The 10,942-nt window shown below is 41.1% G+C and overlaps 1 protein-coding gene across 1 annotated transcript; it reads left to right on the top strand.

Annotated features, from left to right (window-relative positions):
- The first annotated feature begins 4,767 nt into the window (after nucleotides 1–4,767).
- On the top strand, nucleotides 4,768–9,835 carry barx1 (BARX homeobox 1). Its single transcript, XM_069936380.1, has 4 exons — nucleotides 4,768–5,300; nucleotides 6,603–6,897; nucleotides 7,535–7,619; nucleotides 7,702–9,835. Exons 1-4 carry the CDS (start codon nucleotides 5,096–5,098, stop codon nucleotides 7,864–7,866), a joined length of 750 nt encoding a protein of 249 aa, XP_069792481.1. The 5' UTR covers nucleotides 4,768–5,095; the 3' UTR covers nucleotides 7,867–9,835.
- Nucleotides 9,836–10,942: the final 1,107 nt, after the last annotated feature.

The following is a 10,942-nucleotide window of genomic DNA, read 5'->3' as shown; positions in this document are numbered from 1 at the left end:
TTGTAGAACTGACAATTGCACGTCTTATTACGATTCGTAAGTTTGGCAGCGGTAGGGTCTAGTTTCAAGATCGGAACACAGCAAAAATAACATAATATGCCTCGATTATACTAACGTTCGAGTAATGCACCATCGTAACCAAAAAAAAAATAAATGGAAGCACCATTTGCACCAACAGTTGATCTCGTCTGGCGTTCGACTAAAGAACTGCGAAGCAAAAAACAATTTTAAAAAGCCCACGAATTTATCGTCAAATTGCCGATTGTTCACTCTTTAACCAAGTTTCACGCGACCGTCTAATTTTGTTTTCATTACCAGGTAGAAATACAGATCCAGTTTCCAACAAGGATGACTGAAGTCCCCAAATGCACGTAAACCCTAAATGGGAGTTGGGGGTGGGGGGGGGGGGTGTCGTTGTTTATGTGCAATCTAAGGTAAAATTGACAAACAAAAACGCTCTGAAGCTTTAACCGGCTTCAAATAGTCTCGGTTTCTATAATCCTGTACCGAATACGCCACCATCAACAACCGCGGCAACTTACATTTATATAGCACATATATGCTAAAACATCCCAGCGCGTCTCGCAAGAACGGACCCGAAGAAAATATGCCAGCGATCGTCTGGTGCCCTAGCTCCGAGCGATTCATTTGAACTTGGTCATGCCTTATGAAGAAATTAGCCGATTGGATGAAACAGGAAAATTACGAATTTGGCATTGCAACAGGTGTCGAACAGTCCTACAATCTAAGGATAAAAAGGGAAGTTTCAGAAAATTTAAGGTGATTACAAAATATTAGATGAGTACAGTATTTTTAAACAATCATTGTTCACACGTCAATACAAAACAAAGCCAAAGACTTTTAATATGCTCTTTTAGCCTTTTTTCCGCCCACTACTTCATCCAGAAAACTCACTCTTCTTCTGAGGTCTTTAAAAATGAGCTTCGAGTGACAGTCGGCTGCAAGCTTCGGAACTATTCCGTGAAAGGTCGGAAGTTGTGGCGCACCCGTTCATGGTTTAATAATTTTATTATGAGGCAGTAGACCCGTTAAAGAGTTTTTCGACATCATTTTAACAAGCGAGAAATAATTGAGATTGAACACAAAATCGTTAAAAACTCGTTGTCCAACTCAGCGCACAGGTTTAAAACATATTTGGAAACATCAACAGAACATGGAAAAGGCATGCAATGTGTGCAAATGAAAGAATTCTCGATGCTGAAGGAGTTGTTTTATTCTTCCAGGCAATTACTTATTCGAGGTCTCACACTAATGGAGGAAAACGTTCTATCTCATGTCACAATGTTACATCACGATGAAAAAAGAACAGAATGCAATTGAAGCGGCGGGAGACGCTTGGCCACCCTCAAACTCGGTCATTTAGTAAAACTCGAGTGTGATTGAACTGGGGAAAATGTCATTTTAGGCATTGTCACAAGAACAAAACGTCAAAGTTACGATGTAGAAGGTTTACTTGATGGAATAATAGATATTTTGATGTTTATTAATGTCTTGCTTGCAAACCTTTGGGGGGAAAAACGCATCTATTATATGAATGCAATCAATAATCGGACATATATTTCGACCTTCATTATCATTTCCTTCGATTGTTATTCAAAGTTCGCCAATGTCTCAAACCTGTGCCCATCAAAACATTCAGTTTGTTCACGCAGAACCAACTTGCTATCCGGTCATTTTTTTTTTTGTTTCATTTTTAACTTTGCCACTGCATTGCAAAAATACGAATTGATGAATTCGTTTCAAAAACCAAAAAAAAGGACCATAAGCGTGACGGTTTAATAAAGCCATAAATGCCCACGTGAAAAAGCCAGGGTGTTTTTTTTTCTCTCTCTGAAGCATCTACAGTAGGCATAATGATAAAGAAATATTAAGGCCACCCGTGCTTTCAAGCTATGATTGTTAATGAGGCTACTTGAAGGAAAAGATCATATATTTATTATTTTCTCGCAGCTTTCCTCTGCCTCGGTGTGACACTCCACCTAGTGCATATGACCGAGAAACTTCATTGTTCTATAACAAATAGAATCTATCTTTCTCTTTTTAAAACCCATAAGTTTTCCGAAAGAGTCTTTCCAGCTTTCTTTAACGGCCTAAAAGCATAACGTTATATTAACGAGGACCGTAAAAGAAACCGCGGGCCTGAAAATGCAAACGGAAAGCACTGAGGCAAACCGCGGGCCTTTGAAGTCCACTGGAAAACTGAGCAGTCGCCACAGTCACAGAGAGGGATTACGTAAATGTAAAACGTGATTCTCTGGAGCAATTAAAGCTTCCAGGCTCCAGAGAAGTGCAGACGTTTCAGTGTTCCAACGTCCTTAAGATTTACAGTCTTGAATTACGGGAGTAAAGATACAAACTGCAATAGATTTGCTTCTATTCATTTTATCAAAAAAGTTTAATAGAACATAAATCAAAACGTGTCCGCAAGGCAGGTGCCCTAATTATGTTACGGGCATAATATAATATTCTGACACTTACATAGCATTCTATGTCATGTTTGGGAAATTATTCTTTGATTTTAAAATGAAGGGGGTGGGGGGGGGGGGGGGTCACAAAACGACCAGATAGAAACATTAAGGTGAGCGGGGAGATTTTTTTTTACCATTCTAGCTTCTCAGTGTTTGTTTTACGCCATTAGAAATTCTGTCTTACTTGGAAATTCTGTCAAGGTTTTTTCACTCAAACAAAACGCAGCGATCCTGTTTATCTGACTTATACTAGGTTGAAATTAAAATAAGCGTTTTCTTGAAATGTTGGTTTGGAAATTCATCGCCAGCCCAACTATTCCAATAATCAACACGGAACGGGACAGAATTGGACAACTTTTCCCTTATCAATTTCAAGATGAGATGCGCGGAAGAGTTCACACAATGAAGTTTAATGGATGTCGGTTGTCCATCGTTCTCAACTCGTGCCGAGAAAATAAAGATATTGGGAAAGTTAACATTGTAAAAAGAATATATAAATAGTAACAAGAAAACAATTTCTGACAACTTTAAAGCTTTATCTCCCGCTTAAATTAAAAAAAATAGCGGGAGCAAAGTTTCTTTCAATTATTGGAATGCCCAGTGTATTGGAAAGGTGCATTTTCTTTGTCGGGAGTGTTAAAGATAAGAGATGCCTCGTGGGCACCGCACCATCTCCGACCCCCGGTCAAGGCAGCTTATTATGGAATCCTCGAGCTTCTCTATCTTTCTTCTCTGGCCGCCTACCATTTCAACATGCCGAGTCCTTTGTGGCACATTTTCGTTTGAAACCTCTGAGAAAATGTTTAAAAAAAAAACATATAACTGGATGCGTCCTGATCATTTGGCTTGTTCCTGAGTTGGGAGTTTGATCAATGTAGTTATAACCATCAATAATCAATACCTCTGCGCAACAAATGGTCTCCAGCAGATCTTTTAACAAGTGATTTAGTCCTCACGTGGTACAAATTTAATTTTTTTTAGCGCTTTTTCAAATTCGCATGGCACGAAGTACTGGCAGTCATTCAGAACAGGGACAAAAGAGAAACAAAGTATCCGAAGGGATGCAAATGATAGAACGCATTCGCATCGTTGAAACATTACGGGCTCTAATTGCTAGGAAAAAATATTAAGCATGGCGCAACGTACAGAAAAGTGTCGGACTGTAGTTTGTGGGGGAGGGGATACATGAGGACTTGTAATCTGACATGCATCGTCTGGCCGATCCAAGAGATGCCTTTCTGGGTACTCTTGCTGTGCAGAAGACAGGCGAGCGTTTCTGCCTTAATCCAGTTTCAAACTTGCGCTTCGAACTCGTTCATTGCCTCAACGCTCTGCTTGATCAAAAGCAAGCCAGCGTCTCCTTTCGGAAAGCTACATTTCTCCCATCTTCTGCAATCCCTTCAACCAAAAGGCCAACTCGCGGAGGACGTGACTGGGCAAAAGGGTTGAGACGAAACTGGCGGATGAACACCGGGATTAGATGTTTTTTTTTAAAAAAAACCCATACTCATAGAACTAGAGAAACAAGTCCTTAGCGTAGCAGTCAATGCAACCACTTCTCGCCGCAATGCACAGCGCGTCAGTGGGGATCGACGGGCTACAGCGGAAGGCATTGTGTTTGAGAGCAAGCCTCCATTTTCACAGTCCGAATTCGGCTCCTTTTAGAAGCATGTGACATTAGATCAATTTCGGAATAATATAAAAGCACACATCCTAACATTGTTTGTGGTGCCATATTTCCCCATTGACCGTGCAACTGATGAGACAAGTTAACGACGCAGAGCAAAGTCAATAAATAAATCGGAGCCATGCGCCAAGGGATGGGGACACAAGCCTCGAAGCGCATTGACAGAGCACGTTTATCACATGGTGAAGTGGACTAAATGGGCACCAGCAAGGGCAGTTCAGCCGAAGACAAATGAACGGGGTGCATTTATCGAACGATACTGATTGCCATCGACTTTTTCTCTCTCTCTCTCGCGCGTTCAAGTTTTAGTAACTTTGCACTGTTTTAATGGGAGGTGTGAGTTTGGAAGCAGGAATCCGCGCAGCTTTTTTTTTGCCAACAGTCCGACTCCTGTGGTTGCGGGCGGGATGTTTTTCCGTTAATGAAGAGGAAGGAAAGCAGTGATAGGCTGTTTGAAACGCTGGGTGGTTCCTTCGAGGGCGGGGAGAGAGGGGGAGAGGGGGTGGGTAGGGCGAAAGAGAGAGAGAGTGAGAGAGATTGAGAGAGAAAGAAGAAATCACGTGAGTTAATGATGTTGCAAACCTCCCAACTCTCGCTCTCTGCCGACAAGATCGAAAGGCTCAGAAATCCGGAAAAGCTGCTAATCAACGCAAGTGAATAGGCGACAACGCGGCCGAGCGACTCAGAGGAAGGACCCCGCTCTTGAGAGAGAGAAAAAAAATGACCACTTGCATTGCATCCTAAGAGAGAATATGCAAAAATGAAACCATTTGCCGAGTCGAAATGAATATCCGCACTTGTGCCGGGCACTGAGAACTCGGAACGTGGGGTATCGAGTCGTCGGCCACAGCAGCGCCTGGGATTCAACCTGCTTCACTGGTCACTTGCCTTCCTTCTCGTGGATTGTGGCGTCAGCAAAATGATGCAGCATCCCCTGGAGCTGGGAGCTCATTACCTGCCCCACGAGCCGATCCACGATTACAGGTCACACCGATACAGGAGCTTTATGATCGAGGAGATACTGACCGAACCCACGGGCTCGGGCAAAGCCACCAACGGCGGCGAGCTCCTCAAATTCGGTGTTCACGCTCTGCTCAACAGCCGGCCTTACCACGGCCACCTCGGTAGGTGAAAGCTCTTCTCGCCGTTTCCCTTTGCACTGACAGGGTTTGCAATGTCCTCCTCGGGTTGTTGAAGGTAATCTCAGGAATTAGCCATCGTCGGCGGCCTTGGGCAAGGTTGAGCTACTTCCCTGCCTCAACTTGACATGTTAAATGGCATACAACGAGAAATAATTAATGTCATAAAGTTGCCCGGATTAGACCACAGCACAAACCGAAGCAGAAATAGTAGATCGAGGTCAATCATTTGAAGAAGGCCGAAGGAATTATGAAATCCAGGCAAAGCTGAAAACTTTCCCAATACCAGCTTTATACAACAAATGTTGCATATATTTCACATGGCATTTGTAACCTAATATAAACCCACGGATTATTTTTCTCCTAATATTAACTAACATCCCAACCGTATTTGCGTAGAATAAACTGTATCTAAATATTAACTAACATCCCAACCGTATTTGCGTAGAATAAACAGTATCTAAATATTAACTAACATCCCAACCGTATTTGCGTAGAATAAACAGTATCCTCCCAGGTCGGAAATATTTCATTTAAAATATTCTGACCCCAAACCTCAGTCATAATGGAATCATTTCTTTTCAAGTGTGGAACCCCATCCTTTCCAAAACACACAAATTACCAAACATTAATCCTCTTCAAAATCAGCGTTGACTTTAGCTCATCAAGAAAGTCACAAAACATCTGACAATCCAATACTACCATTTTTAAAAATCCAGACCTTAAGTAATATCACCAGTCACTGTGGAAGAAATATTTTATATTTCCTACTGGGCAGCTTTGTACTTCCACTGCAGTAGATATGTTCTAATTCTTGCCGATAAAGAAAATTAAACGGCATTGTTAAGGCGACGAATATTTAATACTTTCTTATAAAGAAGTGTGTAATTGTTAAATGCCACTGTTGGACTGTAATCATTTGATTATTGTGGCAGCAATGACTAATTGTGTAACATTAATATTGCCCAAAATATTGATGTTAAGTGAAAATCCATTTTCGTATAACCCTGACAACGACACACACACACATACATGTATATATTTTTTTCCACACACACACATACATATTTATTTATCTATACATTCATGCACACACACATAGATATAACATGCACACACACATAGATATGTACACACGCGCTGGATTAACGTGTACGAAAAATTATATATTAAGTATGGCACTTTATATTTTACTAATGGAATTATTTGATTCATTGTACTCGATGGCATTTAATTTTTAATATAAATGTAAAACTCACTTGAATATTCTGCATGTAATACTTACAGCCGGCCTGAAGTCAGATCACTCTGGAGTTTTCAAGTTTCCTTTGGGTCCGATCTCATGCAGCCTCGCAGCTCCTTTGGGTTCAGCATTGGTCTCCGGAGGATCGAGCCTGGCTAGTGGGCCCGGAGGTCCCCATCTGCCGCTAGACCTGCACCTCCGGTCAAAGCTCGAACAAGGTCCAGAAGCAGGAAGCAAGGCAAAAAAAGGCAGGAGAAGCCGAACAGTTTTTACGGAACTACAACTCATGGGCCTCGAGAAAAGATTTGAAAAGCAAAAATATCTTTCAACACCAGACAGGTAAATTTGAACTATTTACAGACGTAATATGAACAAACGTTTCACTGTTCTGCGCCGTTGGGTTTCACGTTATTTTACTTGAATATGTAATTATTAACCCAATTTAAATGCTCTATTGATTTGAAACCTATCTCTTTTAATGTAAACCATTCGGAAAACCTCCACACCTTATTTTGTTTTTGCTTCATCGGACACCAGTGGAGAGTAAACGAGGGAACTGGGCGGGAATGAGCACTATTTGGCAGAGCAGTAAATGAACCATTTCCACGCAAATGTCCATCGATTTCACCTATCAAGACACCGAAGAACGCCTAATAGACATCCTTTCTCCAGTCCAAACAGATGAATTCTGATAGCAGAGAGCATACTTTGCATAGCGGGATGTTCTCATCACCTCGAGAATCAGGGGTGGGGGGGGGGGGGAGAGAATGTAAAAGGGAAACAAAATACAGGGCAATTTTATTTTTGCAATACCAGCGATTATGATTATTGACTTTCGACGTACAGATTTATGCATCTGCACTCTAAAACAAAAGTGAAATAATTATGATTAGGGTACGCTAATTAGCGCGTTCACTCTTGCTTGAAATTATATTTTGATTTTTTCCCCCTATATATTTACTATTTTTAAATGCAGAATTGATCTAGCAGAATCTTTGGGTCTTAGCCAACTTCAGGTGAAAACCTGGTACCAAAACCGAAGGATGAAGTGGAAGAAAATAGTAAGTACTCCAGTTAATGGATTTTGAACAGTGGCATTTATTTAGTGGTGGCGTGCCGATAAATATTATTCCTTGTTGAAAGGTATTGCAAGGCGGGGGTCTGGAGTCCCCCACAAAGCCGAAAGGTCGCCCAAAGAAGAATTCCATTCCGACAAGCGAGCAAATTTCAGAGCAAGAGAAGATAAAAGACGGCGAAAAACAAACGGAGAGTCCCCCGTCTCCTTCCGAAGTGAATCAGGAAGAATAACGCACAAAGCTGGGGCGAAACCGAACTATTGACATAGATTGGGGCGTGACGCCAACTGTTGATCTTGAAGTTCTAGCGAGCCACGATTTTAGCCCGTCAGATGTGGAATTTACACCCAAGTCGAAAATGTCACCTTTGAAATCAACCGTTTTCTCTCTCCAAACTGATGGAACGAACCTGCCACGAACAGACTCGCCATTATTATATTTTACTAAGTTTGGATCAACTTTCAGTTGACGTGGAAGTGTCTTGCAGAACATATATCCGATTTTTATGAAACTACTTTCAGTCCCTCCAGAAAGAAACTGAAAATTGCTTTAGTGGATCAGCATTTCTCTTCGATTGTACCCTAATGTAGCATTTTAGCTCCTTTCTTGCTCGTTTCGGTGGCATAGCATTAAAGGTCAGATTCAAAGTAAGTTTTACACTTTGCAAACAGTCTTTCTGGAGCGTTCCGTTTCCTTACCAATGTCAGTATTGTTGAGGGAGATGACTTCATTTGAGGTTTCAGCGAGCACTTCCGTGGCGCCTCTCCGTCAAGTTAGCGTTATAAATATTTTGACCAAACCAAGTCGATAGTGGGTAGAATGTGTTATGATTCCGCGCAGAAGCCATAGCTGCAGTAGCAGATTTGAAGTGTTTGTACCAAGTGCCGAATTTATAAATGATTTTCTACACTTGTGAAAGATAGGAGAAACTGTAAATAATGCATGCGGCAATGACTGTGGCGTTATGCCAAGAAATGTGCCTTTGGAAAAGAGAAAGTACCATCGTTGATGTCTAATTAAATGTGCCTGTATTTTTAAAATTTATATTTCCCTTTATGCTACCTTCACACGGATACAAACAATAAAATATCTGTCCTTGTATTTATAATTTTAAAACAAAATTATGCTAAATTCTGTGCGCGTTTAGACGAGAACATAGAAATCATTTAAGTTAGAGGTGAATTGTTATTTCATATGCGTTTACTCCTCCGGTCACATTGGGTTAAAATGATGTTATATTCAACGTTCATTCATCCTGTTAACATAAAGGACAACGCTATGAGGTGTGAGGGTGAAACAACCGATGCAAGCTCGCAGTGGATGTGGTTCGCATTGACGGACGAAAGGACAGGCGAGATTCACATGTAAAAACATTTTCTGCGTTTGCAGTCTGCCTTTTTTTTCTCTCTCTCCCCCGGTTCGCCACTTGCTTCTCAGTTTAATCCGTCGCCTTTCCGAACGACCGTGGTTCAGTTCCGAGCCTCGCCCAGTTCTAATGTCCTGGCCCTGTCGGTACCTGCCCACGTCAAACTATTTTCCCCCGGGCCAATAAATTCCATTCAATTGCAATCGAGCGGCCAGTCACGGTTATTTGTTCTGACCGATTGGTTGTAAAACATTTGGCAAACATGGGCCGAAAGTTTCATAATGCCTGAAAGATCATTCAAAATTGTTAAAATAATTAAAGGGTCAGGAAGTGAAGGATTAATTATCAGTGACGACCACTGAAGAACTATGTATAGAAGTGAAAAGGCTAAATAAGGGTTATGTTTATTAGGCGGTCAGCTGAACTATTTGACATCAAAGGACTACCTTTACTGCAAAAGCGGAGAGGGAGGTGACATAATCGAACATGGGCTGGATGCTTCATCGCTACGGGTCTACGATTTACACTTAAGTAGTCCAATGCCACACAACCTTTGCCCCGTTCAATTATTTAAAAAAATCTTAAAAGTCTATGTCAGTCAAAAACATTACACGTTGAATAATGATGTGTGATCTGTTGGAAAAACAAGCAGGCGGAACGTCAGGAGGTGGCCGCTTGGTGGAGAACCAATATATCTGCCATTGTTTTTGTAAGGAATGAAGTTTTAGAATGCCAATCCACTCGTAGTTTGTGTAAAGACATGGGTACATTTGGAAAAGAAAATCGATCCACTGTATATTCGTGGATTATTGCTGACCTATATTTCAAACCAAACCACACTAATATCAACGATTAAACATTTTGTCAAAATGTCGAACATCTCTCTGTATTTTTTAACATTTAATGCAAAACGTTTTAAGGTTCAGTTGTCACGTCGGCGATATCGTCAGGGACAATCCACCCCACTTTACTACTTCAGAGGGTAACAATGTTGTAGAATTGATGGATGCTGCACCGCGGATGTTTGTGGCCGCACAAACCGAGTTCAGAAGTAAGATGTCACGATCGAAGCATATTTGCAATTTTATCGCGAACTGTCATCAAATTTGTTACCACACTGACTGACCAAAAGTGAATATGTTTTAAATGCAAGCTCAGTTATAACGCAGACAGATGTCCACATCGACACAGTGCATGAAAGACAAATTGCAGATATTGTTACAAATGTTACAAATCTGGAGACCTAATTCCCACAAATGGTCAGGAAATCTTTATATTCATGCAAAAGCTACCTGAAAAGTAAAGTCTACAGTTTAAAAACAAAAACTCTATTAGCCGGACAGCTTAAATGTTAGTCATTCAAATCAGAAACATTATAAAACGTAAACAAATAGTCAAAACGAACACCCCTGAATGGATAACAGGCGAGGAAGATCAATACCTAACAAGTTATTGATCTCTTGCGTAAGAAATAAAGAAACATGGGGACGGATGGGGGTTTGAGGGGAGAGGATGATGTGGTAATTATGGTGTCCAAAAACATGTAAAGGCTGTTCAAACAAATTCGCGATATTTACATTTCTCCCGAGCGAACTCGCCTGCCTCTGCGTTGATAAAAGTCTGACCCAGAGAAGTCCGATGGTTTCAGGGACATTGAATTTCATGGAACACCTGTGGTAAGAAAAAGACCAATACGGATAAAGGAATATAAAAATGAAGGGGAAGGCCGTGGGCAGGAAATTTCTTCCATCAGTTGCAGATCGCCATATTTAATGAGGGCTAAAAAGAAAAGCAGAAAGCACTAACTTTTCCCTGGAGTTATATTGAATTAATTTTAAAAAAAGGAACCCTAGAAGTCAAAAGGTGAAAGGTACATTATACAGGTGCAGAAAGGCAAGCCTGCAGTTGACGTGATTGACATTTACCGAATAACAATGTCAGC

Source organism: Narcine bancroftii, chromosome 5 (genome assembly GCF_036971445.1).
Source record: "Narcine bancroftii isolate sNarBan1 chromosome 5, sNarBan1.hap1, whole genome shotgun sequence".
NCBI classification, from domain to species: domain Eukaryota; kingdom Metazoa; phylum Chordata; class Chondrichthyes; order Torpediniformes; family Narcinidae; genus Narcine; species Narcine bancroftii.
Note: the sequence above shows the minus strand (reverse complement) of the source record. Positions and strands in the feature narration are given on the sequence as shown.